Here is a 24,549-nt window from a genome sequence, read left to right on the forward strand (position 1 = left end):
TGCTGACTTTGGAAAAGCAGGAAATGCTCGCGAGTGGACCCCCCCCCCCCCAAAAAAAAACGATGATGATGATGATGAGGTCTGGACGGTGATGGGCTGTCTTCCGCCGTGCAGTTATGGGAACTGGTACCAGCTCTGTCTGGCCAGGCGGTGCCGCGGGCGCTTCCTCGGGCCTGTCGTCAGGTCGAACGCACTGGGCTGCTGTGCCAAGACCTTATTTTCTGGCCCTGGCCCGGCGACCTCCGGGTGACAGAGTGCTTTCTTTGAGAGCAGGTCCGAGCCGGGAGGAAGGCACCTTGCTCCATGACGGCTCTGGCTCTTGCGAGGAAAAATGGGTATCAGGACGCGGGAGACTTGCCTGGTTCCTGCGGCGACTCGGGAGGTGACAATCTGGTTGTCACAGCAACCCGGCAGCAGGGAAAATCACAGGAACTAAACATTTGAAGAGAGGTATTTTAGTTGGACGCTTAAAAGCTCTTTACCTATCGTCCTTCTCCCTGAAGGAGCAGGGAGGGGGCAGGGGTCGCCGTGAGAGCAGCGGGACGCATTGGTGGCTTCTGGAAGCTCTGAACCGCGGCCTGGCGTCCGTGGCCGCCAAGGGACCGTTAGAGACCCTTTCCGGGCCTGCGGGCCGCAGGTAAAGCCAGAATCTGGAGCGCGGCCCCATTCAGAAATCCCTGTTCTTGCCCAGGACTTCCCACGATACTGGTCAGTTGTACTTTGAGACCCCGCGCCTAGGACACGTGGGACACCTGGGAGAGGGGGCAAGAGAGAGGCAGTACATGAATTTGGGATTGTCAGACACTCTCTGGGGCATAGTCTTGGTGTCCTTTGATTTTTTTTTTTTTTTCTCTCTAATTCTGTAGGCCTGTATTATAGGTCTTATCCCTAGAGGTTTCAACACAAGCAGCTGATGTCTGCTCTGTTACAGTAATGTTGGAATTGGTCTAAGGACTTTTAAAAAGACACGAATAATTTTCTTTATTGGAGTGTTTTTTTTTTTTTTTTTTTTTTTATTCCGTTGTAGTCGAGTTCTGTTCTATGTTTATGTAGAAATGAAGTTAAAACTATTTTCGTGTTAGGAATAACTTTAAAAGCTTAGTTTCAAGAAAGCAATAGAAATGTTTTAATCACTCTGTAGAGATCTGAAGGGATTTCCTTTTGAGTTCTTAAAATGGCACATTGTATTTACATTGGTGAGAATTTGAATACTTAAGACTGAAAGATTATTGACATAGTTACTGTACAGGAAAAATAAATTGCCTTGAAACCACCGTTATAATTCAAGATAATGAGAAGCACCAGGGATGATGCTTGGACTGCTTTTTCCTGAATGATCTTGTTTTCTCCAGTTAGTGTATTTCCTGATTTAAATAATTTTAATATCCCAACGGTGTCTCCTGTGGTGAATTATTAGAAGCAGCAAAATACATGGATATTAAAGGTTTAAGTTTTAAAGATGAAACGGCTTTGATCTCAAACATTTTTAGAGAATAGAAATTATGGGACATACAGTAAATAAAGTTGAGGGTTTTTTAAGTTGATTTTTCTAAATTGAATATTAAAGCTTAATTTCTAAGTTAGAATACTGTCTGCAGCGGTTTTGTTTTATGACTTTCATTCATTCAGTAGAAATAGTTACCGAGGACTTAATTTTGTGCTGCGTATACTTTTGAGCACTTATTTTATGCCAGAACTTGTCCTTCCAGGGTCAATATTAAAGAAGCAAAGACAGACCCTAAAATGACTGCTTAACTAATTGCAGTTGTAGATCCTGGGAAGGAGAAGCATAGGTGTGTGGGCTCACGTGCCTGTGTTAGCACATACAGTGGGAGACCCAACCCGTCCTGGGAAGCAGATGCCACTTCTTAAGCTGACAAGAATGACTAGGCATTCGTCACTGGTCAGAGCAGGAGTAGGGTGGGTGGTTGGCAGAGGTGCAGCAGGCCAGGGAAACCATTGCAGATAGAGGGAACAGTATGCTTGATGGTTTCGGTCAGGGGACAGGGCTTGGCTTGCTCCAGGGACCCTAAAATGAATGTGACACCCACATCCTTCCTATTTCCAGAAGTGTACAGTAATTATTTTAATAGTGTTAACCTTGCACACAGTGGTTTTAATGTACAGTTTTCAAATTCGGATTACATCCTTTGATACGTAGTTAGATACAAATTAATGATTTTTTTTTTTCCTTTTGTTACCTAAAGGAAGTAGATTAGATCTAAAACTGAAGCTCCTGAAAGGACATCCTTGGTTGTTCCTGTGCATACTGTAGTCTTTGGTCTAGTCTTGGAAGTTGTCTACTTATATTAAATATTAGGGGTGCTTGAGTGGCTCAATCCATTGAGCATCCAGCTCATGGTTTTGGCTCAGGTCATGATCTCATGGGTTGGGGATTGAGTGCTGTGTGGGGCTTCTCACTTCAGTCGGGTGCCTGCTTGAAAAATTCACCTCCTCTGCTCGTGTATACTCTTGCATGCTCTCTCAAAATAGGTAAATAAAATTTTTAAAATAAGCAAATATTAATGTTCACTGATACTTAGATAATAGATTTAAAGATACAAGCGTTGAGGCCTATTTCTAATATTATTCATTTATTTTATAGGGTTTATTGTTAGTTCCAGAACTCTGTTTTCCAAACATTTTTCTTATAAATTGCCACCTTTTGTTACACAGTAGAATCATATAACTCAAGTCAGTAATGGACACTTGGGAAGAGTATGTGCAACAGTGTTTGGCCAGAGCCACAAGCCAAATATTTATCTGTGCCTTTGTCCTAAGCTTCTGTCCTTAGGGTTTCTGGTCTACTCTCTTCTTGATTTGTTGTTTCTACATTAGTGAAAGAAAAAAATGGAGTTTTTTAGGTTTACTGCATCGTAACCAATACAGGAGAATTCAGTTTAGCTAAGTTCAAATGCATGTACTTACCCCCTTCACATTTGAACCAGGTCTAAGACCTAGCCTAAGTCGTGTGTTTATACAGGATTCTGTGCCACATACTTCCTGTCTACTACATAAATTCAAGTAATAAAACCGTTGAAGAGAAACCCCAGATGCTCTAGTATTAAATTGAAATTAATGTTTTTCTGTGCAGGTCATTCTCGTTCAAGTTAATCCAGGTGAGACATTTACAATAAGAGCAGGAGGATGGAACACTTCAGTGCATTCAAGGTAAGGAAATTCTTGTCAGCCTTCCAATCAAAGGAGTTCCTCTTTTATTTATTGTTTTAAGGAAGTAAAGTTTTTCTTTGTGTCTGTGTGTTTTTTTCCAGAAGTAAAATCTATCTTGGATTTTCAGAAACTTAAATTTTTCTGTAAAATAGGGTCTTGATGTTAATGTAGGCCTATGATATATGAGGGACAAAGTGAAATGCCTCTAGTATTCTGTTGACTTTTCAGTGAGTTAATTTAACCTGGGAAAGCTTGTAGTGTCTTTTAATAAGTTATGGAATTTGGAAAATGTTTGAGATTTTGAAAGACTTGAAATTTTCAGCTGAGAACAGGAACTTTTTCAAGCTAGTTCAAGGTTTCAAGTATATATTGGGATGCTAACTAGTTGATGATTTTCGAGGTAAAAATCTCTAAGTGTCTGTTATTTGTTACTGGTTAACAGATTATTCCAAAATTTAGTGGCTTAAAATAACAACATGAATTATCCCACAGTTTTTGTGGGTCAGGAATTTGCTGTGTCCCACGGCCCTGTGCCTCTCAAGATGCCGAAATCCAGGTGGGGGTTAGAGCTGCCATCTTTGTAAGGCATGAATGGGTCCGTCTGTTTCCAGGCTTGCTTGACGGAGTTTGTTGGTAGGATTTCAGTTTTTGTGGGCTGTCGGCAAGAAGCTTCCCTTAGTTCCTGGCTAAGTGGCTTCTGCATGAGACAGCGGGCTTCATCGGGGCAGCAACTGGAGGGCAAGGGGGCGGTACTAGGTCCAGCCCACTCAAAAAAGGGAATTTGCACAGTGTGGGGACATAGGCAGGTGGGAATCACTGAGGGTCATTTTAGGAAGCTACCCACCATCGTCCACCTTCGGTCCCTAATAATTCCTGTCCCTCCATTTGCAGAATATTCCCTTGCACGTTCTCTAAATGTCTTATTCCATTACAGCCTCAGCTTTGAATCCAGAATCTTGTCATCTAAGTAAGTTCCAGGTGTAGATGACATTCCTTGGGTTTAGTTCTTTCAGTACGACTGCTAGGGCATCTCAGTCTCTAGTTGTATGTACAGTGCCTCCTCTCTGTAGTTCACTGTAGAAAGAAGTGACTTAGGTGTTGAACCATAAGAAGCTCAGTCCACAGCCTGTGTACACTGCTGTGTTGGAGGGCACTGTTCGTGGCCGCTCTTTCTGGCAGTGATTGGGATTATAGGGCAAATGGCAAACTGGCATGTAATAGAGTTTGATACTAGGTTATCGATTGGTCAAGAATTTAATCAAAGGCCTTATTTTTAATTACTGGACTTGCTCACCAATACATAAATGAATGGATGAAAATGCCCTTTAGATTTAGTTTCCCATAATGAGCAGCATGGAAAAAGATGATTTTTCTCCTGCTTTAATAGCAGAGCATGCCGCTTTGTAGTTGTGCTACTTGTTTTTGTACCTATAAGAACAAAATTTAGGAAAACTTTTACTTTTGGAGAAAGGAGTGTGTTTTCAAGAATTCACGCCTAATGAATTCTGACTGCAGTTTGATAATCTGAAATGGCTTAACTGTTTTATTAATGATTTTTACTGACTGCATGTCTCTGACCATTATGTTCCTGAAATTGATCTTTGGTGTTCTGAGTCATTTAAAACCTGAAACTAGGCTTTCGTGATGAATCATACAGAGAAACTTCAGGTGAAAGAAGAAAGGAAATAGATATTTTAAAATAGTATGGGATATAAAATCTACCTACTTGTTTTATAATAAATAGATATTGGCAACAAATAAAACCTCAAAATCCACTTTTAAATTCTAATTTAAAGTAAAAAAAAAAAAAATCCTGCTAGGGAAAAAAAAAAGTTATTGCACCTATGTAGAATGAACCTGGTACTTTCAGCTCAGTAGGAAAGCATTTGAGCTTGATCCTGGTTAACAGTGGAGCCCCATGAATTAATTGGCAGGTAGACTGTGTTCCTCTACAACCAAGTGTGTGTAATAGAATCCATAAAAGCAAATTGCTGAATAGATCTACATATATGAAATCCACTCCTTATGCTGCCTTTTATTGTTGTGTGTGTGTGTTCATCAGGTTAGCCTCTCTCCCACTTTTTTTTTTTTTTTTTGGTTCATGTCAATAACTGGTGTATTCTGCGGGGAATGTTGCAAGTATATCACCGTGTTCACAATGGAGCTTTGTATTTATTCATGATGATACCTTGAGATAAGTGACATTAACACCCCCTTCCAGTGATTTCAGAAATGCCTTTGACTAAAGCAGAATTGTGGAGCCATTTATCTTTGGCGTCCCCAGCCTTCCTATCCTTTGTTCTCTTCTGAACACCCAGATGCTATGGTTATCTTCACTTGGGGCATCGTGGTACCTGGCCCGATGACTTGAAATGACACAGGATAGATGCCAGGGCCTAGGACGGGGGACTAATTGGTTTGCTAGGGCTTGAGAAGCCCTGGGGCGACAAGATGAACTGCGGGAGCTGGAAGGAACCTGGAGTCTCCAAGGACCCATGGACTGTCACCATTGCATAACAGGCGGTCGTTGAGCACCTCCGCCGGCCCCCAGCCTAAAATAAGCCTTCTTGTGAGTTCCAGTATGAGTTGGGGAATGCTCATTCCAGGTGGTAGAGCAGGTCAACCTAGAATGTGGGAATAGGCGATAAGTTTGTAAATTCCAGTATAAATTGTGACATCTTATTCTTTCACCTTTATTAACATTCCTGTCGTTGCTAATATTTGGCTCTTATGCTGTGCTCTGTATTCCCTCAATGGGTATGACACCTAAACAGGAGGCTGAGGCCCGCGGAGGTTAATCCACTCGCCTGAATTCACATCGTTAGAAGAGGCGGGGTTCAGTTTTCATTCCTGGTGTGACTGGAGGGCACGAGCTCTTTATTGTGTGGCCCTGTGCCTTTACATCAGGGGACTCCAGCAGTAGGGCTCCGTTGTCTTGGGCATGTGACAAGAGCGAGGTGGGGTCCTGGTTCCTATTCCTGCAATAAGAGGATTCTGGGCGGGATAGCAGCAGGAGAACTCAGATGGCCAAAGATGAAGGAGAGATGGTTTGCAGAGCAAAAGCATATGGTAGAGGCTGGGTCTTTGGGAGGAGGCAGATGTCCTGTTCCCAGGACTAAGAGCAGACAGTGTGACACAGCAGTACTGATTTAGAGTTCCTTAAGTTATTTCTGCCCAAAGTTAGGACTGAGCCCAACGTTGGGGTGGGCTGAGCCTCCAGGTGGGGCTTCCAGCTCCAGCTACTGGAAGAGGCAGGGTAGAGTGGGAGAGGGCTGGTAATGTGGAAGGCAGTCTTCTTGCCTACCTTTAAGAAACCGATCAGGAAAAGATCTGAAATTGAATCATATTGTAATGGGTACTTTCTGAAAGAAGCATTTGCATGGTACTAGAGATTAAAGTTAAGCAAGTGGAGCCCTAGTTGTGCTCTTTCAGCACCAGCCAGCAGGTGGGGAGGTGGTTTTGAGGCTGGGGTGGGGATGGGAGGAGTGGAAGTTCCAAGCTGCCTTTCTGGAAATTTGGAAGTCCTAACCATTGCTTATACCATGGTTGAAACTGTCAGTTTAATAGGTTTGCTATTGCCACACTGCTATTTCAGCAGGTTAGGGATTGCTGCTGGGGGTGGGGAGGGGGCCAGTTAGGGGCAGGGAGCCGAGTTGGGTGCTGGGCCTTCTTGGAGACTTTGAAATGACACCATTTGAGGTCAACCCTCTTTACTGGTAGTTGAATTTGTTAGCCTAGTAATGTTCTCTGTAGGACATTTATGACGTCACCAGCAAGACACCAGAAGCTCACTGTGATGCCATGAAGAGGCGGTTTGGAAATTCAAATTAGTATAAAGAATATGGTTACTCTGGGGGGAAAAACAAGATTTTGTTTTCATGAAAATGTCCTTGGTGATAATGAAGGAAGAAAAACACAGGAAACATACAATATGCTGTGAAAGCAGATTCATTTCTAATGGAATATTTCTCAATATTTTCCACGAAACATGAATCATAGGTCTTGAGGGGGCCACAGAAGGTCATAGTTTATTCTCACTTGGAGGCAGCCCTGTACCTATGGCATCCTAGACAAAAGATTTTTCTTTCCTAGGCCAGATGAAAGTATAAAGAGCCAATTGTTAGGGGGGAAAAAAGAATCTTAGCAATCAATATGAATTCTTGCCTTTGCTTAAATTCAGGAATTAATAGAGGGCAGCTGCGGGTCTCTCCCATTATTTTCGTATCCTTGTCTAGGCTGAGGTGCTGGCAACACAGCCTTCCTTCCTGTCCACACATGCCATCTTTTTATCTGGGCCATTTCTCTGTTCCCTGTAAAATCCTTCAGCCAAAACAAATAGCACACTTCCTTTAGGGCTCCAGGTCTGTCTCCTCCAGAAGCCCTCTTAGACCACTCTGTTCCGTTTCGACTTCTGCGTTCCCGGAGGACAGGTGGAGGTGGCATTGTATAGAGCAGGCCGGTTATGCGTGGACCTTTCTGGAGCTCTTGTATTACACTGTGAACCCGGTCGTGACAGAGCATCCTCACCCTCCCACCCAGCCCCGCAGCCTCTTGATAGTTGCTAACCAGATCCTTGACTGACTCTGGCATCCCATCAGTTGTGATTTTTTTTTTTTCTTTTAAATCTTATTATTGTGCTGGGAGCTTAAAGATGTTTATTAGGTCAATACTTTTCACGGTCTCTAAAGTCTCCATAGAAGAACTTCCACATTTCAAAAACATTGGATCATTGAAGCTAATCAGTGTCCTTTGGAGAAGCATGTTTAGAATCTAAAATACTTTCATGTTGACCCAATATTAAAACTGCAATTTGTGTGTGTGTGTGTGTGTGTGTGTGTGTGTATGTGTTTTAATTCCTGTTTGAAGACTTCTATACAAAACTGTGAGCCCGAAGAAAAGCAGTGGATGTCATGGTGATAGAAGAGAAAACAAAGTAAAGTGCTTGGGAAGCACCATTATTTTTAATAAAGAGTTCTATTTAAGGATACCTAATTGCTGGTGTGTTTTGCCCACAATAATGTAGACACCTTTTACGGATGGGGTTTACTCTGCTGGCTTGTATTGAGTGGACTGAGTCCTTGAAAGGCCAGCAGAATGTGTGAAGCCCTGACACGGCTGTAGCTGGGCTGTAGCTGGGCCGCCGTTAGAGTGGGGGCCCCCCCGCCCCCGGCCTTATTCTCTGCAGGCCTTCTTCAGCTCTGTGGCTGATTCTCCTCCTGCCCCACTGAGTGTGGGAACCGTATCATTGATGAAGACCACGCTCTGCTCAGGGACTCTGTGAATGACACCATTGAGAGCCATTCCACATTTCTGAATCTCTTCGTTTGTCTCCCATCCCCCCCTCCCCTCTTTGTATGATTCAGCATCCAGACTGCCACGGGGACTTTAATGTTACCCCCCCACCCCCATTCCCTTATTTGGTACTTTAAGTGCATTTATTAGACTTGTTTGGCACATTAAAACACTGACCTGTCATTCTTGCTGAGAATTTTATGACAGGTCCTGGGGAACTCTCGTCTCTTGCTTTGTGTACCGAGAAATGACATGAATGGTGTCGGGGCGAGGGTTTACAAGCTGAGGTAGACTATAATTTCACAAGCAGAGCTTCTATATGATCCACTCCTTTAAAGCAGACTCTGCATATAAATAAGAAATTCTTGTTTCAGTGGCTTAGGACGTAGGGAGAAGACCTGTGGTAAATGAAGTCTGTCTTCTAAGGCTGATTGAACCCTCGCCTTGGCTTACATCTGCAAACGAGTTTCTCAGCAAAAATATTTAGGTGATTTGAAGGTGAAGTGTGAGTGCCTTAGCTGCCTCGGAATCTTCGCAAACTTTCATTGCATTGAACACGTAATTGTTATTTGATTATATTTGTAGAATGCATTATAAGTGGAAAATCTTTTTCTTATTACAAGACTAGGATTTTGAGGGGTTCTTTGGCTATGCAAGAAACTCCCTGGGAGACTCACTAATTTTGCAGTGGTGGAGGAGGGCGTTTTGTGAGTGATTGCTAATCTGAAATGTTATTGTGAAGAGGTAGGCCTCCTTCGAAAATCTTTTAGAATTGCCCAGGCTAGCCCCAGCGTCCGCCTGTCTTTCTGATTGATCCAGAACTGTATTTGGTGAGAGTCAGCTCACAGTCCTCCAGTGAGGTTCTACGCTGGGAGAGTCTAAGTTTTGAGGAAGACTGAATTCCTCTCCATTTGCCAGTTCATCTTCTCTCTCTTAAATGCTAGCTGCAGGGCAAGGCAGTCTTTTGGCCTGTGTGCGTCTGTGTATGTGTGTAATACTGGGTCACAGGTCACTTTAAGCATTTTGGAGTATACCTGACCTCTGAATTGTTTGAGAACTCTCTTTTGAACGGGATGATTTGACTTTTCTGTCACTACATAGACATGTACAGCCATTTGTTGCAAATAGGCATTCTGGAGGTGGACCTGACAGGCCTCTTTGAGACCATAGCTTGGTGCTGAGCAACTAGAAATTGACCGGGAGCACGGTCTCCGCAAGAGCTGGTAAGTAGTGAATGGCCTAGAGCAGAAAGTCCAGTTTATGGAAGGGCTGGGAGGAAGGTCTGTGATCACACATGCAGCTGTCATGCTGGGATTGAGTAATGTCATGAGGCTGGGTTACATCAGGGCCAATGATGTTGCTTCCCAAGAGGTGTAAAGTCCCTCTCAAGGGAGGTACCCAGTGTGTCTGCTGCTTTCTGCCCTTCTCCTTCTGCCCTTGACAGTTAGCTTGACGGTTTATATCTGTTCTTGTATTTACATAATGAATTCAAAACCTTCACCCAATACTATGTCGTCAGACTTTGGCCTTTTTCTCCCAGTAAAGTATTAGTGATTTGAGTTAGAAATTATGAGGATGATGTTTCAAGAGTCAGTGCTATGTAGTAGGACTCCTGGTTGTTTGCTAGTGAATGCTTAACCTCTTAGTCTCCATTTTCTTTCATAAAGGGGGAATAATGCTAATACCTATCATCGTAAGAGCCTTCATTGCCATCATCATCACCATTATCTAGTAATGTACACAGCTTTGCTGGTTATTCTGTTCTAGGGAGAGGTCATGATAAATTGTAGGCAATGGCTTGGTCATTGGACTCATGGAAATCAGTGGAAGGCCTGACCTCTATTGTATTGCCTGCATATCCCAGGCTTGCTTTCATGGGGCTGATGGTGATGGCAGCAGATCAAATGTTTTTGATAAAGATGTGTGGGAATGTATAGATTGTTCAGATGCAGGTTGTGGATAAAACCACGGGCCCACTGTTCCAGACATTTACACTAAGCTCTGTTGTAGGTCAAGCTTCAGATGCTGCTTTTCTTTGGGGTAATAAGTAGTTAGCCCTCACAACGCGCCTGAGTGGCCATATTCAGACAGGCCTATAAAGCTGTGACTCTGGGTGTGCCTTGCCTTCTACGTTTTGATTAAATTCCACACTATTTTTATTTTTTTTTAAATTATTTTTTAAGTAGGCTCCACTCCCATTGTGGGGCTTGAACTCAAGACCCCCTCAGATCAAGAGTCACATGCTCCACTGAGCCAGCAGAAGATCCACATTTCATACTACTCTCCTACTACTTTGAATCTTCATTTGTGCATCCTGCTGTTAGGCAGTACTGAGGGGCTGTAAGGTGTATGGGTAAGATCTTTGTGGGTTTTGGAGTGAGGTGACCTGGTTTAGAGACTTCTTGCATCTTACTCGTATATCACAAAATTAGTTACTTCTCTACACCTCTGTTTCCTTATCTGTAGAAGTGGAATGACATTATCGATCTTGAAGGGTTACCCTAAGGATTAAATGATACATTGTGTAGAAAGTTTTAGAGTCATTGTAAGTTCCAGTAGGTAGGAGCCGTTGTTAGGCCCTCTGTCCCCATTATGGCCAGACCTGGAATGACTCTTCATTTTTGTTACCTGTCATTTTTAAAGCATTCTATCCAGGAAAGCCTATGTAAGGGGATTGGCTAGGATTTTTTTTTTTTTTTTTAGATGTCTTCACATTCTTGTCGTAATGCTTCAAAGTAATGCATTCAAAAATTATGCAATGAGAATTTAGCTTGGGCGCCCTTTTGCCTTTCAGATTGTTGAACAATGGTTAAAATGTCATTTCTGAAGGTACCACTGCTTGGAGTTCCTTAAATGTCGCAGATCTTTAAGAAAAGGCATCAGTGTCCCATTATGTCATTTGTCTGCCACATTTCATAGCTTGTAGTCTTTGGGGTCTGTCTTTCTTCTTTCTGTATTTTTACTCCTACAACTTGAAATGGAAAGCATTGGAAGGGTCTTTAAGGAAGACCATAAGGGGCTCCTTAGAGGCAATGTTCTTCAGGGTAGGGGTCAGATCTAGTGATCTTCATATCTCCGTGCCTATCCAGCACCTACTAGGCATCCAGAATAAAGGAAAGTCACTAAGGAGTTGCTAAAAATTCATGTCAAAGTGATGGAAAAATTCAGTTACTTCACAGAGGTTCTTTTTTCTTTTTGCTTGTTGTCCTACTTAATTATATTTACTCTCAGTTTTTCAAATTAGGACAATGAATCCAGGTAAGAGTCTTTTCAAAAATCACAGAGCAGTTCTGAAGAAGTCCATTATGGGTTAGATCTGCTTACCTGTAAAAGTGTGAGGGGATGATTATTCATTCTTAAAATTTTTTTCCTTTTGTGAAGAGTAGGCTGAGAATATCTTAGAAAATATTTTAAGGCTGTTTAATAGTAAAAGACCAACTTTATCTTTTGTATTATTAGAAAATATTTTTGTGTAGATTACTCATTACTGTTTTATAAATGTTTTTATGCAATTAACAATTACTGTATTTGTAGTAGTACACCCTCAAACACCCAGGAATAGAGCACAATTTAAATTGTAAAGGAGTCTGGTTACTGAATTAAATGGAGTAATTTTTCTCTACCACCAGTGTGATGGGAGGGATTGGGGGGGAGGTGAGATGGGGGAGGGGGAGGGTCAGCCAGGGGAGCTGGGGTGAGGGTGGGGGTGGGTCGGGGGTGTGTAGAAATGGGAACAGAAATCAGAGGTGCTTAGGAGGTGATCATGACTTGCTGGCCAACGGGAGACACACTGAAGAGAAGGAGTGAGCGATGGGCACTAAGTGAATTGTACATTCTAAGATAGGAGGAATCTGGTCTTTTAGAAAAATTTTTGTCCTTTAATAGTGAACATGTTGTACTCCATCCTCATTGGACAAGCAATAGGATGAACAAAAAAGGTTTAAAAAAAAAAGTAAATACTTTTTTCTGCTTGTCAACTTGGCTATTGCTTCTCTGAGGCAGTTTTCAGTGAGTCGAAAGTCATTTTGCAGACTATTTTTGAGGATGTGAAGACAGCTTGGTAAAAGGGGAGTATGTTTTAATGCTTCTTTCTGGGACCATCTAAAAGCTGGCCCCAGAATTAACCCACATCAGTGCCTTTCCTTAATGATGCTTGGTTTGGGGTTCTCTGAATATACCTACATTTCTTACATGGTTCCATGTAACCTCCTCTCCCCTCCCTGACCCTCCTCCTTTTACAGTTTGGAGAGAAAAGTTTTTTTCAGCTCTTCAAGTCTTCCTGTATCTTGAGTCAAAATGGAAGCATTTCATACTTTAAATACGATACCTTTATGGACACTTTATAGGTTACATTATAGAGCCAGAATTAACACCAGTTTTGTGGTAACTTTCTAGCTATAGGAATCTCCACATTTTTACTTAATTTTAAAAGCTTCCAATTATTAGCAAATGGTAATTTCTATTTTTTAAAAAACATTTATTTATTTTAGAGAGAGGGAAGGAGAGAGGGAATCTCAAGCAGATCCCACACTGAGTGTGGAGCCTGATGCAGGGCTCCATCTCACAACCCTGAGATGACCAGAGCCAAAACCCAAGAGTTGGAGGCTTAACCGACTGAGCCACCCAGGCACCTCATTCTTAGTGTATTTTTGATTGAAAGTGTTATTCTGTTAGAGGACTGACTATATGAATTCTGTTTTGTTTTGCAGTTCTCATTAAAGTGGATATATACACTTAGCTTATGTAAATGTCCTATTAAACTCTGGTTTGCTTGTTCTTTTCTTGAAGTGCCAAGTCTTTAACAGTTGTCCAGGATTGGATTATTTTGGTTATCCAGGATTGGATCTTTTAACATCTGTTGGGTGGGGGTGGTTCACTAGATGAGCAGTGTCAATTTTCTGTGGCTGTTGGACCAGCATAGAAACAATGTGGATGAAATGAGTACTTTGGCACAACTAGAATTTGTCTCCTCTTGTTGAGGAAGAACAATCTTTGCTGGTAGTATAATCAACCTTTATACTTAAGTTGTCTTTTTTGGGGGGAGGGACAGGGAGAGAGGGCAGAGAGAGAGAGAATATCTTAAGTGGGCTCCATGCCTCCATCTCACCATCCAATCTGAGTTGGACCCTTAACCGACTCAGCCACTCAGGCATCCCAGTACTTAAATTGTCTTTGAGTGTAAGCATGAAATAGTCACAGAATGTTAAGAAAATAATAGCTCAAGCATGACTGTTATCCTACCAATTAGAAATGAAGATCTGAGTTAATTTCGTTAATTTAGTCTTTTCTTTTTTAATTATTTATTTGAGAGAGGGAGAGTGAAAGAGTGAGGAGCAGACTCCTCGATGAGCAGGGAGCCTGACGCCAGCCCTCCAGCTCCATCCTAGAACCCTGAGATCACAACCTGAGCTGAAGGCAGACACTTAACTGACTGAGCCACCCAGGCACCCCTGGTTAATTTATTCTTCACGATCAAGATGGTATTTATTCTGTTGGTCAAGCATTCACATTTTGAATGACCTAGTTCCTACATCATATGCTTAAGATAACATCTCTGACATGTCAGAATTTTATTAATATTTTAAATTTAAATTTATTTATTTTAGAGTTTTAAAGCCCGTTGTATTAACATAGTGGTTTGCTAATTTTGCACATCAGACTACCTAGGGAACTTTAAAAAAAAAAATAGGCAGTTGATCTTTAGGCTAGTTTTTAGGAAATTGTAGATCATAGAAGGGTAAGGCCTGGGCGATTATAGTTTCGAAAAGTTTCACCATTGATTCTAATATGCCGTGGAGATTGAGAATCTCTGGTTCCCCTAATCCTCAGACTAGTTTAAACCCCTAGGCCATGCATTTCCTACTACATCACACTGCAGGTGCTGCATATTTGTGTCCATTTCATTCAGGTTAGTGTTCCTTGGATGGTTTTGCATTTTTTTCTAAGTGCTTAAAGATCTTTTATCTTGCGTTCATATACTTATTAATTAAAATTGCTCTTTAGTTTTTGTTATACACTTCTGTAAGTATTTAAACAAGGGTCATCAAAAGAGGAATTTGAGGTCATTCCTCTTGCAGAGTACAGATTTGTTTTACTTTTATTTAGATGTAAACACAATTATTCACCTATTCTGTTGTAAACTAATACAATTCAGAGTTGATTAGAACACATAAGATTGTGCAGGGTGGATGGATTTGAAAAGTGAGATGGAAAAGAACCATTTTACAACTTGGTGCTCGAGAAGCTGCTTTTAGCCTCTTTCTATGTATGAAAGAATTGGGCTGGCACGGTTGCTTCCCTCTTTTGTTTCCTTCATTCTAGATTTTGCCCAGTATGTTGGAAAGGATGTAAGTACCCAGGAAACATCTTGGCATTAGACTCAGGTGGTCCCCACAGCATATCTGAATCCAGGGTATTCTATCTGGTGTCAGATGCTGATAATTACCAAGAACTTGAGCATGGAGGGCTTGTTAAAATACAGATTGCTGGTACCACCCCCTGGGTTTTTGATTTAGGTTTGGGGTGGTGGTGGTGGTGGTGGTGGTGGTGGTGGTGGGGTTGTACTGATAATTTGCATTTTTAAGAAGTTACCCCAGGCGATACTGATGTTCTGTGTTCTGAGACCAGGCTTTAAGAACAGCTGAGGTGAAGTAGGAGATTGTCGGGGTGAGGGGGCCCTTGGAAGGAAATGGGATTTACAAAAGTAATGCCCTTAAACAAAAGAGAGAACACTTGAGATACATTCTGGTCACAAAATGGACAAAAGGGGGGAAAAAAGTGCATGTGAATGCAGAAAACTAAGAAAGAATTGGCTCAAATTCTTTAGTCATAAGCTCAAAGATAGAATTTTTTTCTTGGTCTGAAATTTTTTTTCCCCTTCCTCTTCTAGAATTTTAATGAACTGATGTCTGAATCAGGGACTCTATTTTCAGAGGATCTGTTTGTAAATAGTCTTTCAAGTTTACCTCTTCTAAATCAATTGCCATTTTATCAGGAATTCCTGTTTCTTTGCGCCTCCATTCCCGCATACTGAGAATAAGTATGATTGGCAAAGATATCTTAGGAATATTTTTAAATTTAATGAATGTAACATTATGTATATTAGGGATCATGGAGTTATGAAACTTTAAATATGGAAAGTATTCCAAACAGAGAAACCGTACCACACTTTATGCAGGTAACCAGCAAGTGCATTCCCTCCCCCACTTGGCTGTGTCATAGTAAAAGAAAAAACCTAAAGGGGAGGGGAAAAAATGGGTAGACCGATATGGAAATTGGCTTCGGCATGTGTATTCTAAAGAAACAGGAAGATTTTAGATCATAAAACTAGGGGGAAAGGAAGTGACTCAATTCAAAATAGAGAGGACTCCGCACCAGTAAGGATCTGGAATGGAGGAACCGCGTCTGCAGAAGAGGAGAAGGGAGCCATGGGAGGGAGGCCGTTGGGGTTGGTGAAGGACTCCATAGTAACGTGGAAAACAGGATTATACATGTTGTTTCTTTTCTTTCTTTCTTTCTTTTTTTTTTTCTCCTGCGGACAGGGTACCATTGTAGAAATTTAGAACTTTGTGCCCTGTTTAAAAAATCTGTTTTCAAGGGTCAAATTGAATTCCAGACCGATTATTAGTAATTAAAGTTACAGCTCTTGGGGAGCTTTCTCATGCTCTCTAGTTCTGCTGCTGCTCTGCGACTTGAATTCATTGATCATTTTTCTACTCCTCATTGCACCTGTCATGCTGGTATCAGCAATTAACATTCCTCAGAGGCAAGTAGAATGCCAGCCTCCATCTCAGATGGAGCTCAAGAACAACAGGTACATTCTACCTGTTTCTGGGCTTTACCCGGGGTAGTCAGAAGGCAAGTCATTAACCACAGAGCTGACTTTGGAGAAAATGAGAGTCTTTCGAATCTGAGCCAGAGTGCTGCAAAGTGGCCCTGGGTAATGTGTTTAGGAGACCTGGGGAACGGCTCAGCAGAAGGGTGAAATAGCCTTGCTAACCTGGCCTCTTTAAATGTATGTCGAGCCTGTTTCCTTTTGTTGATGTAATTCTTCACTTTGCCCCTTCCACGGATTCTCTGTTTTTTGCATCTTTTTGTTGTTATTGACTCACATTCGCATCCAGGTCACTGGACTTGAACTCGTTGAGTAAAAATCAGCTGATTATATGGTTTTCTTCTTCCCTTTTAAAAGAAGAAACCTGACAAAACCTTGTGGCTCTGATGAGAGGAAGAGTCCCTGGATACAAGGTTAACTTCCTTCCCATTCAGTCTAGTTCCGTGGATCAGAGCCTCACTTTCCTCACCTGAGAAGAAGAGGATTGGATCAGATCGTGTCTAAAATTCTTAACCTTTCAACTTCTCGTTCCTCTCTCACTTGAATTCCTCTGGAGTTCTCTGCCATTTATATGTTTCTAATTTTCATGAAAAGACTAAGCTCTTCTCGAAGAGGTTCAAGTGTGGGCAGATTTCAAGAGCTTAATTATCAAGAGCAAATTTCAAGAGTTTTCTATTTGCAAGTGAGATGGTAAATTATCATTTGAGACTCTTTAGATAGTACGTGAATTGCTCTAAAATTTATTAGTAGCAAGTTAATCTTTACTCGGAACAAAAAAGGGAAAGAAAATTACCCAGGGTAATTTTTTTTTCTTGTTTCAATAATTGCCATATTTTTTAAAATTTAGAGACTATTAGTTTCTGTAATCAGACCCACGTAGGTAAAACCTTACATATTTAATGCAGTGCATTGCCCCTGTACAAATGGAGAAAATTATGTTTAACATTTCTAGATCAATATGACTGTTGATTTCTGTACAATGCCAACTCAATATGGTATAACTGGGATACTTTTCCTAAAGATGACACAACAGCTAATGTTTGCAAAAATTCAAATTATATAAATGTATATATGTGTGTGTATTTATATAAATGCATGTGTATGTATGTATTTATATAAAGAGACCAGTAGCAGTATGTTTTGTTATCAATAGCAAAAACGTAAAGGTTCTGTAGTGATTTCAACACAATTATGGAGACATCTAGCACACTCCATTAATAAAAAATAATAAAAAAATAAAAAAAAAAACTCACAAAACTCCAGAAAACAGCAAAGTTCTGTTACTATTGCAGTACCTGGCACCATTTTTTAATTAGCTTCTTAATAATTTGCCACATTTTCAAATGTATTTGTGGGGACGCCTGGGTGGCTCAGTTGGTTAGGTGTGACCCTTTGGCTCAGGTCATGACCCTGGTGTCCTGGAATCCAGCCCAGCTCCCTCAGCTGGGAGCCTGCTTCTCCCTCTCCTTCTGCCTGCTGTTCCCCTTACTTGTGCTCTTTCTTTCTCTCTGTCAAATAAATAAAATTAAAAAAGAAAAGTATTTGTGCACCTGCTGGATGCTTTACAACACTGGTGGTCATCCCTGGCTGTCCAGCTGAATCATCTGGGCTTTAAAACAAGGGATGCTTGGGTCCCTACCTCCAGAGAATTAGATGTGATTGGTACCCAGTATGATTTTAAAGGTAGAATTGTCTAACGTGTCATTAATTTACATTACATTTGGATAAATTTTATTTTTATGTCATCTACTATTTTAGGTATTAAATTACTTGTGAATGGAAAACTTCCTAAAAGCATGAAAAAGTGGTGCTTTCTCATTGTAGGTGTACTGCCTCCGCTAAAGGGTCCCTGTGTGTGTCCTGGCTCCCATTCTGTGTCGGCCTGTGCTCCGCGAACTGGATGACATGGCCCTGCTGCTTATCTCTCATCTACAGAGCAGCACCCATGCTTGCTCTTTTTGCATTGGTTTCATAGGATGATTTGCCATCACATTTTTGAATCTAGAGTATCCTTGATTTTAAGATACGCCATTATTTTACATGTCTCCATAAAAGAGGAGATGGCGTCTTCAGATGATGACTTGCCGTTAACGTAAAACGCTTTCCTATTTCAGATGTTAACATGAGGAAAGAGAGTTACTTGGAATCAATGAAATACGCTAATTTAGTTTTTAATTTCTCTTCTAGATTTAATTAGGTCCTTAGACATCACAGAGTAATATGGGCTTTTCCTAATTCTGTGTTTGCATTATCATTTCACGTATCCTCGTGTGTGTAAAAATTGAAATAGCTTACAGTTGTAGAAATGTGACTCATTTGTTTAACTATTATCCCTTCTGAGTAGGTCCTGGAGGATTTATATACAAATCATCATCTTGTGATGTTCTTTGTTCAGTTTAGCTTCTCACCAAATATGCCAAAAGGCTTTTAAAAAAATGCATATGTATGTACGAACACACACACACACACACATATATATATATATGCATTTGTCTGCCAGTGTTACCACTTGTGCATGTTCTGTTTTGTTGAAAACTTTTGGTAAGATTTTCACTTTGAGTTTCCTTTTTACAATTTCCAGGGCTCCTCTGTGGTTCCTCCTATTAAAAAACAGTATGACCCGGTTCAGCAATCTTATCATGTGCTTCTAACATTTATATGGAAAACATTTAGTTCTTGTTACTTTTCCCTGCCCCTCACCTTCTTTGCTTTGCTTTTTTTTTTTTTTTTTTTTTTTGGCCTCCAGTGCTAACCAAGAATTACATTACCTTTGGATCTAGACCATTCACCTCTAAGTACCTTCCTTGCATAAGAACGAGGTGTACCCCAAGTGTACAAGCAGTATATGAGGTTTGGTAATTTTTATTTTTGAGATGGTTTTAAAGCTTCATTGTAGTTTATCAGGGCATCCGAGCATTTTTCTTTGGTGAAAATGTTAGATTTATGCTAAAGCTTGAGGTAGCCAGTTGAACTTAGAATATTTGTTTGGTGTTTTTTCAGTCAATGAATTAGGTGGCCAAATCTCCTATTTTCTCTCTCCCCCATAAGGAGGTGCCGGTGGCATCTGCTTAAGATACTCAGTTCCTGTCTGAAGACCAGGTCTGCGATGCCACTCAGAATAGGTGTGCTGTTGGTGCTCATTCTCTCAGCGGCTGAGGATTAAAAGAGGACCTTCTGTATCACTAAATCTCCAATAAGTGCTTACAACATTTGGTCTTTGTTTTAGTCTCTAGTTCCTCGTGGAAAAATTAGTGTTGCAGCCGCATGGAGCCTCCTGGCTCTGTGTGGTTTCCTTCCTTTTCTGGTTTGTTCCTAATGTTTCTATTCCTATGGACTCCTCTTGGCAGCCACATCGTCCCTTTTGCATTTGGGTTTGTGTGCGCACACGTGTGCTTGGGGGCGTTAACGCCTTCTCTGCGCCGTAGCCCAGTGCCTCCCAGAACTGACAGGATCAGACTGCCTTTGCCGTGTCTTTGCAGTGTTGACGCGTGTCACTGTCCTCCATTCTGTGCCTCCTCTCGCATGAGCACGCCCTCCTCTGTGTCCTGAGCTACTCTGTCTTCACTTCCTTCCTCTCCTATTTTCTTCTATTAATATTCTCCGCAGGAAGGGATGTTTTCTTGTGCACACGTGGTTCCAAGGAGAAAGGTTTGACTTTTGGGCTGTCCATTTAGGAAGACCTTCCAAGAATGGAGGGGAGAACCCTCAATTTAGGAGCTTTCTCAGGGGAAAAAAAAAAATCACGTTTCTACTTTTCACAGAATTTCTGTTCTCATTTGCAGGAAATCAAGAAACTTTGCATCCTTGGTGCATTGGAGCCCTACCATTTTTAGCATGTTAACCTTAATCCTGTTGGTTTACACGAGCAGGATTGATTTGGGAACTTACTGGACCGGCAACATAAAATATGGTGCAGCAGCCTCCCCGCCCCCCCTTGTCCTCCGGGATCCGCCCAGAGATCCCCAGAGGAGGCCTGATGCTGCAGAGAGTACCAGACTCTGTACATACTATGTGTTTTCCAATCCATACGTACCTACAATAAGGTTGAATTTCTAAACTGGGCTGAGAAAGAGATTAACAGCAATGAGTAATAATAAGATAGAACAGTTGTGACAGCGTCCTCTACAGAAGTCATGCGAATGTGGTCTCTTAGCGTATCTTCTTCTGTGCTCATCCTTCCATGATGGCCCGAGATACAGGATGAGGCGAAGCAATGACACAGGCCCTGAGACGGAGCCTTAGGCCTTCGGACGACAGGTCCGAGGGAGGGTCCTCTGCTTGGTGGGTAACGAGGTCTGCTGAGCAAAACCTTGGGTAAGGGGGGAGGGGGGGCCCGCTGCAGAACCCTTAATTCCTCGTGTCTCCCTGCCCAGGGTGACTCACGGGCCAGTTGCCCGAGCCCGTCCTGGGGGCTATCATGGTGACACCCGGTGTGCCTTCTTTGTTTGCTGTTTTTACTGCGTGTTTAGAAGGAAAAAAGCGCCCACGCGACCCCTCTGCGGGGCAGCCCCTCGGGTCAGCCTTTCCGTCCTCGGCCAGGTCGGTCTGCGGCGCGGTTTCCCCCGTCGGGCTCAGGAGCCAGAAAGCCACCACCAAGTTTGCTTTGGCTCGTGGCCGCCTTTTCCAAATAGGAGTTTGGAGGCAGTACAGTAAGTCCTCTAAGAAGGGGAGGAGAAGGGGGACCAGTCACTGTAACTGGGAATATCTGGGGGGAACGTGGGGCGAGACCCTTGTGTCTGGGGTCTCCCCCAGGTGGCCAGGCCCGTGCCTCCCCCTGGGCCGAGCTGCTGCATCCGCTTGGGAGAAGCCGCAGAGCCGCCTGTGCCCTGGCCGTGGGCCGTGGGCCGTGGGCCGTGGGCCGTGGGCCGTGGGCCGGCGCGCCTTCCTGCTGACGTGGCCCTGCCCCGAGGGAGCAGGACAGAGCCGCCTCAGTGCCTCAGTGCCGAGGGGGAGCCTGAGGGGGAGCCTGAGGGGGAGCGGCGGCCGTGACTCACCAGCGGGACGGGGACAAACTGAGACGGAAAGCGCCTGGCTGCTCGGGTTTCCTTCTAGATAGACTTAAAAGACACCTTTTTTTTTTTTTCATAGGAAGGGAGGAGGAGGAAGAAAAACAGCAGGGGCGATTTGTTGGGCCGCAGGAGGGGTTTCTTGGCAGCAGGAGTGACCTCCTGGGTGAGCCCCCTGGGCCCGAGGCCTCCGGGGGTCCGGGCAGCCGGGGTTGCCCCCCCCCCGCCCCCCGCCCCCCGCCCCCCGCGGTCTGCGTCCCGGGCGAGGCCGCTCTTTGCGCGGGGCAGGCACTGGGGAGAGGGCCGGGGGCGCACCGGGCGCTGCGGCTGTGCCGGGGGCCCCCGAGGCTCCGCGTCGGCCTGGCACCCGCGGCCTGGCGCTGCTCTGCTTCCTCCAGGAGGTCCGAGGCCAGCTCCTTGCGGCCTTCTTTTGGTTAAGATTTTATTTACTCATGAGAGACGCACAGAGAGAGAGAGAGACAGAGGCACAGGCCGAGGGAGAAGCAGGCCCCCTGCGGGGAGCAAGACTCGATCCCAGGACCCCGGGGTGACGCCCTGAGCCCAAGGCAGATAGATGCTCAACGGCTGAGCCACCCGGGCGCCCCATCCTTGTTGCCTTCCAGCAGGGCCGAAGAAACCAAGTCACTGGAGTTTCGGATTGAGAGGAGACTTCTGTCCTGAGCCACACCTTTGGTGGCTTCGTCTGTTTCTGAAACTTGTCCGAGAACCTTTTCTTCTGCTCCCGTTGCACCTGCTCTGTGGAGCGCAGTTCCATGGAAGGGGGGCGGCTGGGGGCGGGGAGCCCCGGACACACCTGCTCCTCTTTCTTCTGCCAGCGGCCCTTCAGCCCCCGCCGCCCCCCCTTGTGCTCCTAACACACATACGTTGATAAGTCACCCGGCTAGTCCCCGGTCTCCTTCTGTGGATGAGAACATGTCGCCTCTCGGGCAGCCACTTTGGTAGGTAGCACCATAGAGAAGGCGGCTTAGAGTCCCAGTCCCCGGCTCCGGCCCTGGAGCCGTCGCCTCTCGGGGCACAAGCCCCTCCTGGTCTCTGTGCCTCCAGCACGGCTTTCGGACGCGCGCTGCTGTTAGAACGCGCTGTATGTGTCGTAGGCTAGAGGTCGTGGAGCGTGACCCGGATGGTGGCACCCCTCGAGGTGTGAGGTGACCGGGGTGAGGGGGGAGAGCAGTAGGATAGCAGATGAAAGGAGACCTTTGACAGCAAGACCCGTCAGCACCTTTAGAGCCTGGTTTAAATCTTTAAGTATGGTTTAAATTAACAGAGGTTGGAAAATTACAAAGAGAAAGTCGGAGATGACCCTCAAACGCTCAGCCAGGGCGAGAGGGAGAGCGTGGAGCCCATCTGCCACAGAGATTGGGACGACTCTCAGCTTTCAAAAAGTTCTCTTGATCTTTTAAGCTCCAAGGAGTTCCTCTCATTGAGGACTCTGGAGATGGCAAGCAATTTGATACCCACTTTTTCGGTTGTCGTAGCATCCCTCCAAGATTGCTGGGTGGCTTGTGTTGTCACCCCGAGTTCCGGGTGTACCACTTATTTCTATAACGCACTTGAATTCGTTTGGTGGGCTGTTGACCCTGGATTATGGAATAAAACTGAGGCAGGTTCAGGCGTAGCACATGATCTCGTTCCTGCTTCAATGTCGAGTGCAGATGGCCTTGTACTTCCAGCACATTTTGGAAGTCCTTTATGTTGGCCATATATGTGGCATTTCTTCTTCCCTGTAAGCCTTGCTCCCTAAGCAGAACCTCGGCTCATTAAACAGAAGCCTCTGCCCATAGCGAATGAATTCACAGGAGAAGCAAGCCAGTTAAGGGGCGCCTAGAGAGGATGTATAATAACTCCATAAAAGTGTGTAATAATGGGTGTACTTAGGTTTTCAGTGAAGTCATCTGATTTCCTCTAAAGAGGGGATCCCTGGGTGGCGCAGCGGTTTGGCGCCTGCCTTTGGCCCAGGGCGCGATCCTGGAGACCTGGGATCGAATCCCACATCGGGCTCCCGGTGCATGGAGCCTGCTTCTCCCTCTGCCTGTGTCTCTGCCTCTCTCTCTCTCTGTAACTATCATAAATAAATAAAAAAAAAAAAAAAATTAAAAAAAAAATAAATAAAGAGGCTCGGATCTGTTTTGCATAGGCTATAGCTGGTGGAATTAGAAAGTTACCCAGAACCGTCCATGGCGTCTTGTTGCTGCTGTTGTTGGCCGGGCTTACGCTTTGTGAAGGACTAGACGCGGAGAAACAGCTTATCTGTTAATCCAGTTTCAGTGGTAGAGGTGCCGTATATGTAATTCATAGACTATTTTTCCTCTCAGCTCAGACTGTGGAAAAAATAAATAACCAGAGACCCTTATTTCCAAATGTTCTTGGTAAATCTCTTCTTCAAATACAACTGTGAGTAGGAAGCCAGGGCAGTGGGAGTGATCATTCTTTTGTGTGATGGTAATGAGATAATTTGTGCATTACAAATTTTCAGGACATTCTTTGTTGAAATGAAAGTTCAGAGTCTTTGCAAAGCCACATTAACAAGCCTCTTTGCTTTATTGGGGAAAAAAAAGTCTTTATTAATTTCATATGTTTTGCTGTCATCAGTTGCATCAACTAATGCAATTATTTTGCAAAGAACTTAGGTCTTCATCTGTTTGGTGTCTCGTCTCTTTTCCGTCTCTTCCCCAAATATGGTTGGAGTAAGTCTGGACAAGAGTTGCTGCTGTTCCCACCCTTAGCCACCCAGCTTGAGTGGCAGCTGCCAGGTGGTGGTGGAGGAAGGCAAGAGGCGGTGTTCAGGGTAGGCCCAGGGGTGTTGCTGGGAGGCTCTGCGGCTGATAGCGGGTGGACGCTGCCAGCGGCTGCCAGCAAGGGCCGGCCACAGGGAAGTCCGCTCCACGGCGGGAGGGGACGGGTAGACCGGACAGGGTCACGCTGCCAGCCCAGACCTGGACCAGGCCTTGACATTGTTTCCTGCTCGAGCCTGGAAAGCCTTGCTTTGGACTGAGGATCCACAACGCAGAGTGGCCGTTGCTGATGCTTGGCATTTTATTTCATTTTATTTCTCCAGAGCAACTGGAATTTATTTGGTTAAAGAGCAGCTAATTAATCTGTTTGATCTTCATGTGGAAATGAACCATATCAAATTCCAGGTCAAATCGCTTTCCCTGGTAGAGTGTTTGCATAACCTTTTGAGGTTTATTTCATCAGCTTATGGACTATTGAAAGTTTGTCTTCAAT

The 24,549-nt window shown here is 43.7% G+C and overlaps 1 protein-coding gene across 1 annotated transcript in view; it reads left to right on the plus strand.

Annotated features, from left to right (window-relative positions):
- FNDC3B (fibronectin type III domain containing 3B) overlaps positions 1–24,549 on the plus strand; it is a 339,644-nt gene that overhangs the window by 94,624 nt on the left and 220,471 nt on the right. Inside the window, 2 exon segments of the mRNA XM_025425602.3 lie at positions 3,095–3,142; positions 3,144–3,171. Coding sequence (XP_025281387.1) covers positions 3,095–3,142; positions 3,144–3,171 — 76 coding nt within the window.

Source organism: Canis lupus, chromosome 34, assembly GCF_003254725.2.
Source record: "Canis lupus dingo isolate Sandy chromosome 34, ASM325472v2, whole genome shotgun sequence".
Classification (NCBI taxonomy): Eukaryota; Metazoa; Chordata; class Mammalia; order Carnivora; family Canidae; genus Canis; species Canis lupus.